The 18,779-nt window shown below is 39.5% G+C and overlaps 1 protein-coding gene across 1 annotated transcript in view; it reads left to right on the top strand.

The window, feature by feature from the left end:
* The window catches only part of zmp:0000001236 (mastermind-like protein 2), a 90,571-nt gene extending 72,078 nt beyond the window's left edge, over positions 1-18,493 (top strand). Inside the window, exons 3-5 of the mRNA XM_061877980.1 lie at positions 9,288-9,470; positions 14,827-14,920; positions 14,992-18,493. Coding sequence (XP_061733964.1) covers positions 9,288-9,470; positions 14,827-14,920; positions 14,992-15,506 — 792 coding nt within the window. The 3' untranslated portion in view covers positions 15,507-18,493. The remainder of the gene's footprint in view (positions 1-9,287; positions 9,471-14,826; positions 14,921-14,991) is intronic.
* Positions 18,494-18,779: the final 286 nt, after the last annotated feature.

The raw sequence follows: 18,779 nt of genomic DNA, 5'->3' as shown, positions 1-18,779 counted from the left end.
CCTCTGGATAAGCAGACTGGGGTGGTGGTTCCTCTCTTTAAGAAGGGGAACCGGAGGGTGTGCTTCAACTATCGTGGGATCACACTCCTCAGCCTTCCTGAGAAGGAGAGGAGGCTTCACCGGAAAGTAAAACCTCGGATTCAGGAGGAACTTTGTGGTGTTTGACCTGGTCGTGGAAATGGTTGACCAGCTCTGTACTCTCGGCAGGATCGTTGAGCGCTTATGGGAGTTTGCCCAACCAGTCTGCATGTGCTTTGTGGACTTGGAGAATGCATTTGACCGTGTCCCTCGGGAAGTCCTGTGGGGCGTGCTCAGAGAGTATGGTGTACCGGACTGTTTGATTGTGGCGGTCCGCTCCCTGTATGATCAATGTCAGAGCTTGGTCCGCATTGTCAGCAGTAAGTCGGACCCGTTTCCAGTAAGGGTTGGACTGGGCCAAGGCTTCCCTTTGTCAACGATTCTGTTCATAACTTTTATGGACAGAATTTCTAGGCTCAGTCAGGGCGTTGACGGGATCTGTTTTGGTGGCTGCAGGATTAGATCTCTGCTTTTTGCAGATGATGTGGTCCTGATGGCTTCTTCTGGCCAGGATCTTCAGCTCTCACTGGATCGATTCGCAGTGTGAAGCGACTGGGATGGGAATCATCACTTCCAAGTCCGAGTCCATGGTTCTCGCCCGGAAAAGGGTGAAACGCCATCTCTGGGTTGGGGAAGAGATCTTGCCCCAAGTAGAGGAGTTCAAGTACCTCGGAGTCTTGTTCACGAGTGGGGGAAGAGTGGATCGTGAGATCGACAGGTGGATCAATGCAGCGTATTCAGTAATGCGGACGCTGTATCATTTCGTTGTGGTGAAGAAGGAGATGAGCCGGAGGGCAAAGCTCTCAATTTACCGGTCGATCTACGTTCCCATCCTCACCTATGGTCATGAGTTTTGGGTTATGACCGAAAGGACACAATCTCAGGTACAAGCGACCAAAATTAGTTTCCTCACCCTATCTCCCTTAGAGATAGGGTGAGAAGATTTGTCATCAGGCAGGACCTCAAAGTAGAGCCGCTGCTCCTCCACATCAAGAAGAGCCAGATGAGGTGTTGTTTAGGGCACATCCGACCCGTAGGAGGCCACAGGAAAGACCCAAGACACGTTGGGAAGACTATATCTCCCGGCTGGCCTGGGAATACTTCAGGATCCCCCGGGAGGAGCTGGACGAAGTGGCTTGGGAGAGGGAAGTCTGGGCTCCTCTGCTTAGACTGCTGCCCCCCGGGACCTTGACTCGGATAACCGGAAAAAGACGGATGGATGGATGGATACCAATATTTTGGTACCCATACCAATACTGTTGTACAGATACCAATTCTTTGGTACCCATACAAATACTTTGGTTCCCCCGACCAATAGTTTGGTATAGATATCAATAATGTGGTACCCATACCAATACTTTAATACCCATACCAATACTTTGAAACCCATATCAATACTTTGGTACCCATACCAATTATTTGATACCCATACTTTGGTACCCAAACCAATACTTTGATACCCATACCAATACTTTGGTACCTATACCATACTTTTGTACCCATACCAATTATTTGGTACCCATACCAATACTTAACTACCAATACTTTGGTACCCATACCAATATTTTGGTATCCATACGAATACTTTGATTTCCCATACCAATGCTTTGGTATCCGAACTAATACTTTGATAGCTATACCAATAATTTGATACCAATACTTTAGTACCCATACCAATACTTTGGTACCCATACCAACACTTTGATGCACATACCAATACTTTGATACCCATTTCAATACTTTGGTATGCATACCAATACTTTAATACCCATACCAATACTTTGTAACCCATACCAATACTTTGGTACCCATACCAATACTTTGGTACCCATACCAAAACATTGATACCCATACCAATACTTTGGTACGCATACCAATACTTTAATACCCATACCAATACTTTGGTACCCATACCAAAACGTTGATACCCATACCAATACTTTGGTACCTATAAAATACCTTGATACCCCTACCAATACTTTGGTATGCATACCAATACTTTGGTACCCATACCAAAACATTGATACCCATACCAATACTTTGGTACGCATACCAATACTTTAATACCCATACCAATACTTTGGTACCCATACCAAAACGTTGATACCCACACCAATACTTTGGTACCTATAAAATACCTTGATACCCCTACCAATACTTTGGTATGCATACCAATACTTTGGTACCCATACCAATACTTTGGTATCCATACCAATACTTTGATACCATACCAATACTTTTATACCTTTGCCAATACTTTTGATACCCATACCAATACTTTGGTAGCCATACAAATACTTTGGTACCCATACAAATACTTTTGATACCCATACCAATACTTTGGTAGCCATACAAATACTTTGGTACACATATAAATACCTTGATACCCATACCAACATTTTGGTACGCATACCAATTATTTGATACCCATACAAATGCTTTGGTACCCATACCAATACTTTGATACCTGTACCACACTTCGGTACCCATCCCAATGCTGTAATACCCATACCAATACTTTGATACCCATTCCATCACTTTGATACCCATACCAATGCTTTAGTACCCATACCAATACTTTGATATCCGTACAAATACTTTGATACCCATACCAATTATTTGGTACCCATACCAATACTTTGATACCAATACTAATACTTTGGGACCCATACCAGTACTTTGATACCCATACCAATACTTTGGTACACATACCAATACTTTGATACCCATACTAATACTGTCATACCCATACCAATACTTTGATACCAATACCAAAACTTACTGTTTTGATTGCTTGGATTGTTTAAATGGTTTAGATCAGTGGTCCGGAGGTCTCCGGAGCCGCATGCGGCACTTTGATCACTATGATGTGGCTCAGCTGCTAATTTTTCGACCCCAACGATTATTCCTTTCCGGGAGATTTCCGGATTTTAGTGCCTCTCTCTCAGAAATCACCCGGGAATAACATTCTCTGCGTGCCGACTGATCGCTTTTTATATTCAGCCTCTATTTACACGCGAAAGCGACTGCAGTGCATACTAAGTCAACAGCCATACAGGTTACAATGATGGTTGTAATATAAACAACTTTAACACTCTTACTAATATGCGCCACACTGTGAAACCACCCCAAACAAGAAAGACAAACACATTTCGGGTGAACATCGACACTGTAACACAACATAAACACAAAAGAACAAATACCCAGAATCCCATGCATCCCTAACTCTTTTGGGCTACATTAATACCCCCACTAGCACCAAACCCCGCCCCCCTCCCCAACCCCGTCCATCTCAACCAACGCACGGAGGGGTTGGGGGGATTTGGTGCTAGCGGGGGTGTATAATGTGGCCCGGAAGAGAATGGATGCATGGGATTCTGGGTATTTGTTATTTTGTGTTTATGTTGTGTTTCAGTGCCGATGTTCTCCTGAAATGTGTTTGTCATTCTTGTTTGGTGTGGGTTCACAGTGTGGCGCATATTAGTAACAGTGTTTAAACGGGCACCCTCGGTGTGACCTGTATGGCTGTTAAACAAGTATGCCTTGCAATCGTTTGCGTGTGTCTGGGCTGGCAAGCTGATTGAACGTGTTGTAGAGGGCGCCAAAGGCAGCGCCTTCATAGGATGCCCTTATTATTGTTGGTCGAGGGAAATCCTGTAAACATTCGTGAGATTGTTGATCAGACATTCGGTAGTCTCTCGGAATATTCGGGAGGGTTTTAAGTGTGATCCTGTCAAGCGGCAGTGTTAATTCATTTTGAATTTCAAAATAGTTTTGTGGCTCCCATTGTTTTCTTTATTTTGTGAAACGGGTCAAAAAGGCTCTTTGAGTGGTAAAGGTTGCCGACGCCTGCTTTAGGAGGACTAAATGACACAAACCTCCCTAATTGTTATAAAGCACACTGTTTATATTCAACATGCTTCACTGATTCAAGTATTTGGTGAGTGTGAATGTTGTCTGTCTATCTGTGTTGGCCCTGCGATGAGGTGGTGACTTGTCCAGGGTGTACCCCGCCTTCCGCCCGGTTGTAGCTGAGATAAGCACCAGCGCCCTCCGCTACCCCAAAGGGAGTAAGCGATAGAAATTGGATGGATGGGATGGATGGGATGGATGGCGAGCGCCGTTTTGTCCTACTAATTTTGGTAGTCTTTGAACTCACCGTGGTTTGTTTACATCAGGGGTCGGCAACCTTTACCACTCAAAGAGCCATTTTGACCCGTTTCACAAAATAAAGAAAACAATGGGAGCCACAAAACTCTTTTGAAATGTAAAATGAAATAACACTGCATACACAGTTTTTTTTTACTTTGTGCTATGTATAAACCAGGGGTCTCAGAGACTCGGCCCGTACCTTAATAGGAAAATTTAATGATAGTGGGCCCCGCAAGTTTTATATGTATGCCGCTTGACAGCATCACACTTAAAACCCTCCCGAATATTCCGAGAGACTACCGAATGTCTGATCAACTATTTTCACGAATGTTTACAGGATTTCCCTCGACCAACAATAATAAGGGCATCCTATGAAGGCGCTGCCTTTGGAGCCCTCTACAACAGTGGTCCCCAACCACCGGGCCGTGGCCCGATTGGTACCGGGCCGCAGAAGAATTTTTTATAAAAAAAATAAATTACAAAAAAGTATTATTTTTTATTTTTTATCAAATCAACATAAAAAACACAATATACACTTACAAATAGTGCACCAACCACAAAAATCTCCCTTTTTCATGACAAAGAAGAAAAAAAAAAAAGGACACCCCCCCGGGCCGCGAGACAAATTATTAAGCGTTGACCGGTCCGCGGATACAAAAAGGTTGGGGACCACTGCTCTATAACACGTTCAATCAGCTTGCCAGCCCAGTCACATGTCGTATGAGGCTTCTGCAGATACACGCAAACGATTGCAAGGCATACTTGTTTAACAGCCATACAGGTCACACTGAGAGTGCTCGTTTGAACAACTTTAACACTGTTACTAATATGCGCCACACTGTGAACCCACACCAAACAAGAATGACAAACACATTTCGGGAGAACACAACATAAACACAAAAGAACAAATACCCCGAATCCCATGCATCCCTACTCTTTCGGGCTACATTATACACCCCCCGCTAGTATCAAATCCCCCCGTTGGTTGAGATGGGTGGGGTTGGGGGCGGGGGGCAGGGTTTGGTGCTAGCGGGAAGGTATAATGTAGCCCAGAAGAGTTAAGGATGCATGGGATTCTGGGTATTTGTTCTTTTGTGTTTATGTTGTGTTACAGTGTCGATGTTCTCCCAAAATTTGTTTGTCATTCTTGTTTGGTGTGGGTTCACAGTGTGGCGCATATTAGTAAGAGTGTTAAAGTTGTTAATATTACAACCCTCAGTGTAACCTGTATGGCTGTTGACTAAGTATGCGTTGCAGTCGCCTTCGTGTGTTAAAATTAAAATTCGATCGATTTGCACGCAGATCGCATGGTGTAAAAGCGGGTGCAACGACATGTTGTGGAGGTTAAAGGCATTGCAATCACTGCACATCCTCAATATTGAAGTTCAGGAGAAAATCGGAGAATGTTATCCCCTGGTGATTTCTGAGAGAGAGGCACTAAAATCCGTAAATCTCCCGGAAGGGAATAATCGTTGGGATCGGCAATTTAGCAGCTGAGCCACATCAGAGTGATCAAAGAGCCGCATGCGGCTTAGGAGCCGCTGGTTGCCGACCCCTGGTTCACATGTACAACTTTCTCCGACTTTCTAGGACGTGTTTTATGCTACTTCTTTTTCTGTCTCATTTTGTGAACCAAACTTTTAACGTTGTGCATGAATGCAAAAAGGTGAGTTTTGTTGATGTTATTGACTTGTGTGGAATGCTAATCGGGCATATTTGGTCACTGCATGACTGCAAGCTAATCGATGCTAACATGCTATTTTGGCTAGCTATATGTACACATTGCGTCATTATGCCTCATTTGTAGCTATATTTGAGCTCATTTGGTTTCCTTTAAGTCCTCTTAATTCAATTTATATCTCATGACACACTATCTGTATGTAATATGGCTTTTAAATTTGTTTTGCGACTCCAGACAGATTTGGTTTTGTATTTTTGGTCCAATTTGGCTCTTTCAACATTTTGGGTTGCCGACCCCTGGTTTAGATGGTTTGCATTATTTGTATTGTTGGAATTATTTGGATTGTTTCGATGGTTGTGATTGTTTTTTGTTTGTTTTGATTGTTTTGATGGTGTTGATGGTTTTGATTGTTTAAAATATTATTTTTATTGTTTTGATGGTTTTGATTCTTCAGATTGTTTTGATTGTTCTGATTGTTTGAATTGTTTTGATGGTATTGCTTGTTTGGATTGTATTGATGTGTTTGCTAGTTTTGATGTTTTTGATTGTTTTAATGGTTTTCATGGTTTGGATTGTTTTGTTGGTTTTGATTGTTTTGCGACAGCTTCCAAAAGAGTTAGCCAAGTGTGTTTATTGTCAGCAAAGTACGGCTGTAAACTGTTGAGGAGTTGATGACATCATCCCCAGATTGTTGTCTTTGGACTCAGATTGTTTGCGGATGAGCGGGTCCCCCCGGCCAGCGTCAGATTCGGGGGCCCGGGACCAGGTCCGCTGGCTCCAGCGGGGGCTGTGTTTCCTGGGAAAGCGAGCAGAGGCCAAGTCCAGATGCCGAGGCGTCCCCGGGGAGCTGGTCTGCATGAAGCAGGAAGTGGCGAGTGTGAGAGCGGATCTTTGTCAGCTGCTGCTCCTCTGTGCCAAGGAGAGGAAACTTGCAAGCGAAGGATTGTGTCCTAGTCAACAATCTGAAAATACTCACTAAGTACTAGTACCACGTACTTTATTCTCATACTTTTAACGCTGTCTCAGATATTTTAGTTACTCTTTCCTTACAGCCGATTGTCAAATGAGTAGCTCACTCATGCGACACAATCATTGTAAAATGTCTTGTGCAATGTCTCCCTCTAGCGGCCACTGACATGGCTGTACTTCACTCTGTCAAGCCTGAAAGCATAAATACTGGACAGGAACATTTATATTGGAGACTTTAAAGGCCTACTGAAATGAGATTTTCTTATTTAAACGGGGATAGCAGGTCCATTCTATGTGTCACACTTGATCATTTTGCGATATTGCCATATTTTTGCTGAAAGGATTTAGTAGAGAACATCACGATAAAGTTCGCAACTTTTGGTGCTGACAAAAAAGCCCTGCCTTTACGGAAGTCGCAGACGATGACGTCACAAGTGTGGGGGCTCCTCACATATTCACATTGATTTCAATGGGAGCCTCCAACAAAAAGTGCTACTCGGACAAAGAAAACGACAATTTCCCCATTAATTTGAGCGAGGATGAAAGATTTGTGTTTGAGGATATTGATAGCGACGGACAAGAGAGAAAAAAAAAACGCGATTGCATTGGGGCGGACTCCGATGTTTTTAGACACATTTACTAGGTTAATTCTGGGAAATCCCTTATCTTTGTATTGTGTTGCTAGTGTTTTAGTGAGTTTAATAGTACCTGATAGTCGGAAGGGTGTCTCCACGGGTGTCTTGACGCCAGTGTCTCAGGGGAGTTGACAGCAGCTATGGACGGCACAAGCTCAGCTGATCTCCAATAAGAAGCGACTTTTTACCACAATTTTCTCACCGAAACCTGCTGGTTGACATTCGGTCGGGATTCATGTTCGCTTGACCGCGCTCTGATCCATAGTAAAGTTTCACCTCCGGGAATTTTAACCAAGGAATCACCGTGTGTTTGTGTGGCTAAAAGCTAAAGCTTCCCAACTCCATTTTTCTACTTTGACTTGTCTAATATTAATTGAACAAATTGCAAAGGATTCAGCAACACAGATGTCCAAAATACTGTGTAATTATGCGGTTAAAGCAGACGACTTTTAGCTGTGTGTGTGTGCAGCGCTCATACTTCCTAAAAACCTGTGACGTCTTGTGTACACGTCATCATTACACGACGTTTCAAAGACGAAACTCCCGGGAAATTTAAAATTGTAATTTAATAAACTAAAAAGGCCATATTGGCATGTGTTGCAATGTTAATATTTCATCATTGATGTATAAACTATCAGACTGCGTGGTGGGTAGTAGTGGGTTTCAGTAGGCCTTTTATTAGTCATTCTGAACAGATCCATTTTATTTAAAAAATAATGAATTTCAATATGCATCACATTTGTCACAACCGCTCACAAAATATAATTTTTATGTTGTTTTTATAACAAACCGAACAATAATGCAACTTTTCTCATCATCATCGTCAACTTCATCTTGCTCAGCTGCTCCACGGCACTTCAATTCACATCCTTCATCATTTTCAAATTCTTTGCAATATTTAAAAACGTCCAAAAAGTTGACACAATTATGTATTTTGTATATTGCATAAAACCCAGTTGGGAAATGAGCAAGGTGTATTTTATTTTTAAAACACAGAGCATCGCTTTTAATGGGAACCTTGCCCCCACTGAGATGGCCGCCGTGTAGACATGTCGCTAGCTTTGCTGCTACAGGGTGCCTATGTACATGTATGTATGTGTGTGTGTGTATATATATATATATATATGTATATATATATATATATATATATATATATATATATATATACATATATATATAGTAGTCCTGTCCCCTTAGCAGAAAAAAATTCCCAACGCATGATGTTTCCACCCCCATGCTTCACAGTAGATATGGTGTTCTTGGGATGCAACTCAGTATTCTTCTTCCTCCAAACACGACGAGTTGAGTTTATACCAAAATGGATACATGGATGATACAGCAGAGAATTGGGAGAATGTCATGTGGTCAGATGAAACCAAAATAGAACTTTTTGGTACGGAACGCAATGAGATGCCAATTGACTAATTTATTACCTCTTATACCTGTTGTTTCATATTTGATACGTACATTTTCAGTTTTATTATACAATATATGATGTACAATTAAGTAATTTCACCTTGCATGAACAAACTAACCGTTCATATTGATGTATCAGTAAAAAATTAAATTTATATTACCTTACTGCTTTCAAATTTGGCAAAGTTTCTTTACTTTGTGGACTACATGTGTACTGAGTGCCTCTGATACTGATTAGTAAAACAATGACGTAGGGACTCAATCACGAATGTATCATTTATAATACGTCTGTTATCAACTTAAACATTAAATAAGTTTCAAACCATAATGCAATAATTCATGTTTTCATCCTTTAGGGAGGAATTCCTGGACCAAGGCTTCCTGCTAATGGTTGTGTGGGCCAGCCAGGCCCCCTAGTGCCCAACCAGCCACGTCCCCTAGTGGCCAACTCGCCACGCCCTCTAGTGGCCAACCAGCTGAAAGGCCCGACTAAATCTTCCGTTATGCAAAGACAACTTAGTCAGCAACACCAGCGAGGAGTAAGTTTATCTTCTTTTAACTCTATTGTATGATTATGTATTCATATTTTTTTAGCTCTATGTACGATTATGTATTCATATTATTTTAAATCTATGTATGATTATGTATTTAAATTATTTAACTCAATGTATGATTATGTATTTATATTATTTTAACAATATGTGGAGTTGTAGTTTTAACATTTCAATGTATTTTAAGTTAGTTATTGAAAGTATAATCAGTTTTTAATGCAAATGTTTGAGATATTTGCTTTTAACTTAGTAAAGAAAGAAGAAAATGTGTAAATTATTAAGGGTACTCAAAAAAAATGGATTCACATCCGAATCACAATTTTTATTCATCCTGATTCTAAATCGATTCATAATATTCCAAAAATCGATTTAAAAGAATAAATTATAAAAAGTTACTCAAAAGAAATTGACCAAAAACATACACTCTAAATATATAATTACAATGTTAATTATTAGTTGTTATTTTTACTCAGACTCTTAAAAAATAACTATTGAATAATTTATAATGTCTTTTTTTTTACTTTACAATTTATTCAAACACTGTAAAAAAAAAATGGATTTTTGTACAAAACACATTTAAATATCACTCGAAAAATATGATTTACGATTATTACCGACAGATTGAATAATATATTGAATAATTGTTTAAGTTTTTACTTTTAGCCTATTAAAAAGATACAATAATTCACTGTATTAATGCCATTTTTACCTCTTTTCCAATTTCTTAAAGACGCTTTAAAATATGTAAACACATTTTTTATTTGAATGTAATAATTTTTCTATTAAAACAAGTATTTGATATTATTTTCACACAATTAATGTTGCATTTTAAAGCACTTTTCTGGGTAATCAAAATAAACTTAGTATAAAAATATACAGTTTTTTTTTTACTCAGATACTGAGAAAAGTAACAAATTAATCAATGTATTGTAATATTTTATAATAATTTATGCAAAGACACGAACATATAAATATAAATACATGCATTTATTTAGCACTTTTTATATATATATATATATATATATATATATATATATATATATATATATTACATTTTAATAATGATATAGTTTTTGTCAATTATTAGTTTTTTACTCATACACTGAAAAAAATAATTTTGTAAATTATAATGTAATATTTTTTGTAATTTATTCAAAGTCACATATATTAAAAAAATGTTGACAAAATAAATTTACATAACATCACTCTTATTAGGTATTAAAACATGTTTCGAAAATAATAATGTGGGATTATTATTAACAGACTAAATAATAACTTATTAAATAAAATCATATTATTAGTATGAAGCAATTATGAAATAATATATGAATAAGGAATTATTTTTTTACAAAATATATTTACCTAATATTACCCATTTTATGTATTCGAATATGTTTGTCAAATAGTAATGTGTGATTATAATTAACAGACTGAGTAATATATTATTAAATCAAAATGTATTATTATTATAAATCAATGATTAAATACTATTCAATAACAATATATGAATGAATAAAATATTATATTTACATAGTGTGTGTTTATTATTAAGGGACTAAATAATATATTATTACATCAAAAAATATATAATATACAATATAATAAAACAAATATATTATTAAATAAAAATAAAGTATTATTATGAAGCAATTACTCAATAATAATGGATAAATATGTTTACAAAATATATTTACATAATATCACTCTTATTAGGTGTTCAAAGATGTTTGGAAAATAATAATGTGGGATTATTATTAACATACGAAATAATATATTTTAATCATAATTTACTTATTGTCAATTATTACTTTTTTACTCAGACATTAAAAAACATAACAATTTTGTAAATTATAATGTAATATGTTTTAATAATGTATTCAAAGACATGGGAAAATATGAGATTTTTTTTACAAATCGCTTATTATGTATGCAAAGATGTTTGAAAACTAATAATGTGGGATTTTTTTACGGGTATGTGGGCTTGTATAAAAGCCTCAGGGAGTTGAACGCCCTTGCCTTACATAGTTCTGGGTCACCCTTGGGCAAGGTGTATCACCCATCAGGGTTACAATACCCCCATGAAAGAGTCTAAGAGAGGATGCGTTACCCGGCCCAGAGGAGCAAGGCCCGGAGGCAGGCCTCGTCAGCGAGCGCCTGGTGGCCGGGTTAGCCACGGAATCCCCGGCCGCGCAAAGCCCGAAGAAGATACGTGGACACACCATCCTCTCCACCACGTGGGCCCACAATCCGCTGTCGGAACTAGTGGGGTCGGGTGCGCTGCCAAGTGGATGGCAGTGACAGTGGGGGCTCCAGACGGACCAATACGAGGCAGCAGAGGCTGACTTTTGGGACGCGGAACATCTCTACGCTGGTGGGGAAGGAGCCTGAGCTGGTGCAGGAGGTGGAGCGCTACCGGTTGAATCTGGTGGGCTTACCTCTACGCATAGCAAGGGCTCTGAAACCACATTTCTGGACAATGGATGGACCTTGTTCACTTCTGGAGTTGCTCATGGTGTGAGGGCCCAGGCAGGTGTGGGGATACTCACGAGTCCCCGGCGGAGTGCCTGTACGTTGGAGTTCCCCCCAGTGGACAAGAGGAGGGAAAACCCTGACTGTTGTTTGTGCGTATGCACCAAACAAGAGGTCAGAGTATTCGACCTTCTTGGATACCTTGCATGGGGTCCTGTATGGGGCGTCGGCAGGGGATTCCGTAGTCTTGCTGGGGGACTTCAACGCGCACAAGGGCAGTGACAGTGATACTTGGACTGGCGTGATTGGGAGGGACGGTCTACCTGATCTGAATCTGAGTGGTGGACTGTTATTGGACTTCTGTGCTAGTCATGGACTTGCGATAACAAACACCATGTTCAAGCATAAGGCTGCTCATAGGTGTATGTTTTGGACACTCGGGGGAAGAGAGGAGCTAAATTGTCAACTGATCACCATCTAGTTGTGAGTTGGGTCAGATGGCGGGAGAAACCTCTGGACAGACCTGGCAAACCCAAGCGTGTAGTGTGGGTGAGCTGGGAACGTTTGGAGGAGTCCTCTGTCCGGAAGGACTTCAATTCTCGCCTCCGGCGGGACTTCTCTGCCATCCTTGTGGAGGTTGGGGATATTGAACCGGAATGGGCAATGTTCAAAGCCTCTATTGCTAAAGCTGAAGCTGCAAGCTGTGGCCAGAAGATCTTAGGTGCCTCAAGGGGCAGTAACCCTTGAACACTCTGTTGGACAGCGGTGGTCAGGGAAGCCGTCATACTGAAGAAGGAGTCCTACGGGGTATGTCATCCCAGGGGACTCAGGAAGCAGTTGAAAGGTACCGACAGGCCCAAAGGCCAGCGGCCGTGGGTGTGGAGGAGGCTAAGCAGAGGGTGTGGGAGCAGTTCGGGGAATCCATGGAGAAAGACTATCGGGCGGGACCAAAGTTGTTCTGGAAGACCATATGGCACCTCAGGAGGGGGAAGCAGGGAACCATCCAAGCTGTGTACAGCAGGGATGAAACTCTGCTGACTACAAGTGAGGAAGTTGTAGGGCGTTGGAAAGAGCACTTTGAGGAACTCCTGGACTCAACTTCATCAGACACACCCTCCCTAACAGGAGCAGAGCCTGAGGATGATGGGGGTTCGACGTCGATCTCTCGGAGTGAAGTCACTGAGGTAGTTAGACAACTCCACAGTGGCAAAGCTCCGGGGGTGGACGAGATCTGTCCAGAAATGCTGAAGGCTCTGGGTGTTGAGGGGCTGTCTTGGTTGATACGCCTTTTTAACATTGCGTGGAAGTCTGGGACAGTGCCGAGGGAGTGGCAGACTGGGGTGGTGGTTCCCCTATTCAAAAAGGGGGACCAGAGGGTGTGTGCTAATTACAGGGGTATCACACTACTCTGCCTCCCTGGGAAAGTTTACGCCAAGGTACTTGAAAGGAGGGTCCGGCCGATAGTCGAACCTCAGATTCAAGAGGAGCAATGTGGATTCCGTCCTAGTCGTGGAAAAACTGACCAGCTCTTTACTGTTGCGGTAATCCTGGAGAAGGCCTGGGAGTATGCCTATCCAGTCTACATGTGCTTTGTGGATTTGGATAAGGCGTATCACCGTGTCCCCCGGGAGATCTTGTGGGAGGTGCTGAGGGCACCCTGCTGAGGGCTATCCAATCTCTGTACAACCAAAGCGAGAGTTGTGTCCGGGTGCTTGGATGTAAGTCGGATCCGTTTCCAGTGGGGGTTGGTCTCTGCCAGGGCTGCGGTCTGTCACCTATCCTGTTTGTGACTTTCATGGACAGGATTTCTTGGCAGAGTCGTGACCATGGCGGAGAGGGTATACGTCTCGGGGGGATAAAGGTTGCGTCACTGCTTTTTGCAGATAATGTGGTCCTGATGGCACCTTCGGTTCAAGACCTTCAGCTCTCACTGGATCGGTTCGCAGCCGAGTGATCAGCGGCTAGAATGAGGATCAGCATCTCCAAACCTGAGGCCATGGTTCTCAGCAGGAAATCGATGGTTTGTACAGTCCAGGTAGAGAACGAGACTCTGTCCCAGGGGGAGGAGTTTAAGTATCTCTGGGTCTTGTTCACGAGTAAGGGAAAGATGGTGAAAGAAATCAGCCGGAGAATCGGAGCAGCTGGGGCAGTATTGCAGTCTCTCTGCTGTTGTGACGAAACGAGAGCTGAGCCAGAAGGCAAAGCTCTCGGCCTACCAAGCTATCTACATTCCTACCATGGTCATGAAATGTGGGTCATGCTCGAAAGAGTAAGATCGCAGGTACAAGCGGCCGAAATTAGTTTTCTCAGAAAGGTGGCAGGCATCTCCCTTCGAGATAGGGTGAGAAGTTCAGTTACCCGAGAGGGACTCGGAGTAGAGCCACTGCTCCTTCGCTTGGAAAGGAGCCAGCTTAGGTGGTTCGGGCATCTTGTGTGGATGCCTCATGAGCGTCTCCCTAGGGAGGTCCCCATTGCACGTCCCACGGGGAGGAGACCCCGCAGCAGGCCAAGGACCAGATGGGGGTATTACATCTCCTCTCTGGCCTTGGAACGCTTCGGGATCCCCCAGGAGGAAGTTGCTAATGTTGCTCTGGAGAGGGAAGTCTGGGGGTCTCTGCTGGAGCTGTTGTCCCCCCGACCCGATTCCGGATAAGCGGTTGAGATGGATGGATGGATTTTTTTTAAGGGACTAAACAATATGTTATTAAATAAAAATATATTATTATTATGAAGCATTGATTAAATAATAATAATAACACATGAATAAAGAATGTATTTCATATAGAAAGATTATAATAATAAAAAAAATATTTGGCTTCCTTTCATGTATTTGAGAATAAAAAGTGTCAATAATTAAATAAATGTCACCCTTCAGGATGAAGACGACCCTCGGGAAGCGTTCAGCCGGCGTCTCACCAGGCCGCCACCGGACTACAAAAGGAGCGTGTTGGGCGGGAACATCTTCCCAGGTGAGCACCTTTGTGACGGCACCTGAAGGAGTCAAACACAGTCTCTGTAGACCTGCCCGCCATGTCTGCAGGCTCCTCCCACTCGGAGAAGGAGGTGTCGCCCATGTCGTGCCACCTGCCAGATGAGGTGATGTCATCAGACGGCCGCTTTGTGGGACACTTCCCACACAAGACCGCCTTCCCGGGCGCCAACACGCCAGGGAACTCCACGGGGATAAGCGCCGTCGTGGAGTCGAACCGTCAGTACCATCATGGCGCCCTGGCAGCGCACAAGCACATGGGGATGCTGCCGTCTGTGGGCGACGCCTGTTCCAGAGCCACGGGCTGCCCGCCCACACCCCTCCCCACCCGCTCGTCTCCGGAGCAGAGGGTGCCGGCGAGCGGCTTCCCCGAGGTGACCCCTGGTGCCTACCATGGTGGGCGCACCAACCATGTGACCTTTGACTTCCTGCCCGAGGGAGACAACATGGTTCCAGGAATCAACACCGACTCAGACTTCATCGACTCACTGCTGAAGTCGGGCTCAGGAAACGACGACTGGATGAAAGACATCAACCTGGACGAGATTCTGGGGAATCACACCTGACTTCTCCAGGAATTTCATAAACGCTCATTTTATAAATGTTCATTTCATAAACTTGTATTTTATAAATGTTCATTTGATAAACGTTCATTTCCTAATTGTTCATTTGATAAACGTTCATTTTATAAACGTTCATTTGATAAATGTGCTTTTGATAAACGTATGTTTTATAAACATTCATTTGATAAGCGTTCATTTCACAATTGTTCATTTGATAAACGTTCATTAGATAAATGTTAATTTCATAAACGTTCATTTTATAAAAGTTAATTTGAAAAACGTTAATTTCCTAATTGTTCACTTGATAAATGTTTCTTTGATAAACGTTCATTAGATAAACGTTCATTAGATAAACATTCATTTCATTAACGTTCATTTGATAAACGTTCATTTCATAAACGTTCCTTTTATAAGCGTTCATTTCCATCCATCCATCCATTTTCTACCGCTTATTCCCTTTCGGGGTTGCGGGGGGCGCTGGCGCCTATCTCAGCTACAATCGGGCGGAAGGCGGCGTTCATTTCATAATTGTTTATTTAAAAAATGTTCATTCCATAAAGGTTCATTTGATAAATATTCCTTTTATAAACTTTCATTTGATAAATGTTCATTTCATGAACGTTCATTTCACAATTGTTCATTTGATAAATGTTCTTTAAATAAACATTCATTTTATAAATGTTCATTTGATAAATGTTAATTTTATAAACGTTCGTTTGATAAATGTTCATTTGTTAAACTTGTATTTTACAAACATTCATTTGATAAACGTTCATTTCATAATTGTTCATTTGATAAACATTCATTTCATAAACGTTCATTTATAAATGTTCATTTCATAAATGTGTATTTTATAAATGTTAATTTGATAAACGTTCATTTCATAATTGTTCATTTGATAAACGTTCATTAGATAAATGTTCATTTCATAAACGTTCATTTTATAAAAGTTCATTTGAAAAACGTTAATTTCCTAATTGTTCACTTGATAAACATTTCTTTGATAAACGTTCTTTAGATAAACGTTCATTTGATAAACATTCATTTCATTAACGTTCATTTGATAAACGTTCATTTCATAAACGTTCATTTTATAAACGTTCATTTCATAATTGTTTATTTTAAAAAAATTCATTCCATAAAGGTTCATTTGATAAATATTCCTTTTATAAACTTTCATTTGATAAATGTTCATTTCATGAACGTTCATTTCACAATTGATCATTTGATAAATGTTCTTTAAATAAACATTCATTTTATAAAGGTTCATTTGATAAATGTTCTTTAAATAAACATTCATTTTATAAATGTTCATTTGATAAATGTTCATTTTATAAACGTTCGTTTGATAAATGTTAATTTGTTAAACTTGTATTTTATAAACATTAATTTGATAAACGTTAATTTCATAATTGTTCATTTGATAAACATTCATTTCATAAGAGTTCATTTATAAATGTTCATTTCATAAATGTGTATTTTATAAATGTTCATTTGCTAAACGTTCATTTCATAATTGTTCATTTGATAAACGTTCACTTGATAAACGTTCATTAGATAAACGTTCATTTTATAAACGTTCATTTCATAATTTTTCATTTGATAAACGTTCATTAGATAAACGTTCATTTGATAAATGATCATTTGATAAACGTTTATTTCATAAACGTGCATTTGATAAACATTCATTTCATAAATGTTCATTTGATAAACGATCATTTGATAAATGTTCATTTCATAAACGTTCATTTGATAAACGTTCATTTTATGAAAAAAAAATTGTAATTTTAACTTCATAATTGTTCATTAGATAAACGTTCATTTGATAAATGTTCATTTGAAAAACATTTATTTCATAAACGTTCATTCGATAAATGTTCATTTCATAAATGTTCATTTCATGATTGTTCATTTGATAAACGTTCATTTGATAAACATTCATTAGATAAACGTTCATTTCATAAACGTTCATTTTATAAACGTTTATTTCATAATTTTTCATCTGATAAACCTTCATTAGATAAACGTTCATTTGATAAATGTTCATTTGATAAACGTTTATTTCATAAACGTGGATTTTATAAACGTTCATCTCATAATTGTTCATTTGATAAACGTTCATTTGATAAACGATCATTTGATAAATGTTCATTTGATAAACGTTCATTTCATAATTGTTCATTTGAAAAACATTAATTTCATAAACCTTCATTTCATAAATGTTAATTTCATAATTGTTCATTTGATAAATGTTCATTAGATAAACGTTGATTTGATAAACGTTCATTTCATGAGAAAAAAATTGTAATTTACTTTAACTTTAACTCCATTATTGTTGATTAGATAAACGTTCATTTGATAAATGTTCATTTGATAAACGTTTATTTCATAAACGTGGATTTTATAAACGTTCATCTCATAATTGTTCATTTGATAAACGTTCATTTGATAAACGATCATTTGATAAATGTTCATTTGATAAACGTTCATTTCATAATTGTTCATTTGAAAAACATTAATTTCATAAACCTTCATTTCATAAATGTTCATTTCATAATTGTTCATTTGATAAATGTTCATTAGATAAACGTTGATTTGATAAACGTTCATTTCATGAAAAAAAAATTGTAATTTACTTTAACTTTAACTCCATTATTGTTGATTAGATGAACGTTCATTTGATGAATGTTCATTTGAAAAACATTAATTTCATAAACTTTCATTAGATAAACGTTCATTTCATGAATTCAATTTCTTAATTTACTTTAACTTTAACTTCATAAATGTTTATTTGATGAATTTATATAATAGATAAGAGTTGATGTGATAAACTCTGATGTTGTCACTGTGAACGCTGCCGTGCTCCTTGTTGTCCTCAACATTCACAACTTTATTAGCCGCATATAATTAATCATTGTAGCCGAGTGTCCTGGGTTCGCATATTCTGTGTACTTATATAATAAAATAATAAACAGGAGTCATGAAAGCAGGTCCGGTCTCCAGCACTTCTTTAATGTTCTGTCCTTTACACCTTCTTCAACAAACCACCTTTATAGACCACTTACGTCACAGCCCTACGGCAACTCTGGAGGGACAAAACTCCTCCTTACCTAACATTCTCTGGTAACTTGGGACACTGAACTGTTTGTTACATACTCCCCTCCCTCAATTAGAAACGTCCCTGTTTCATTACAAACAAAATAGGCAACAAACAAGGAGAAATACAGTGGGGCAAAAAAGTATTTAGTCAACCACCGATTGTGCAAGTTCTACCAC

The sequence above is a fragment of the Nerophis ophidion genome, linkage group LG18 (genome assembly GCF_033978795.1).
Source record: "Nerophis ophidion isolate RoL-2023_Sa linkage group LG18, RoL_Noph_v1.0, whole genome shotgun sequence".
Taxonomy (NCBI): Eukaryota; Metazoa; Chordata; class Actinopteri; order Syngnathiformes; family Syngnathidae; genus Nerophis; species Nerophis ophidion.
This window is presented reverse-complemented; position numbering and strand designations above follow the sequence as displayed.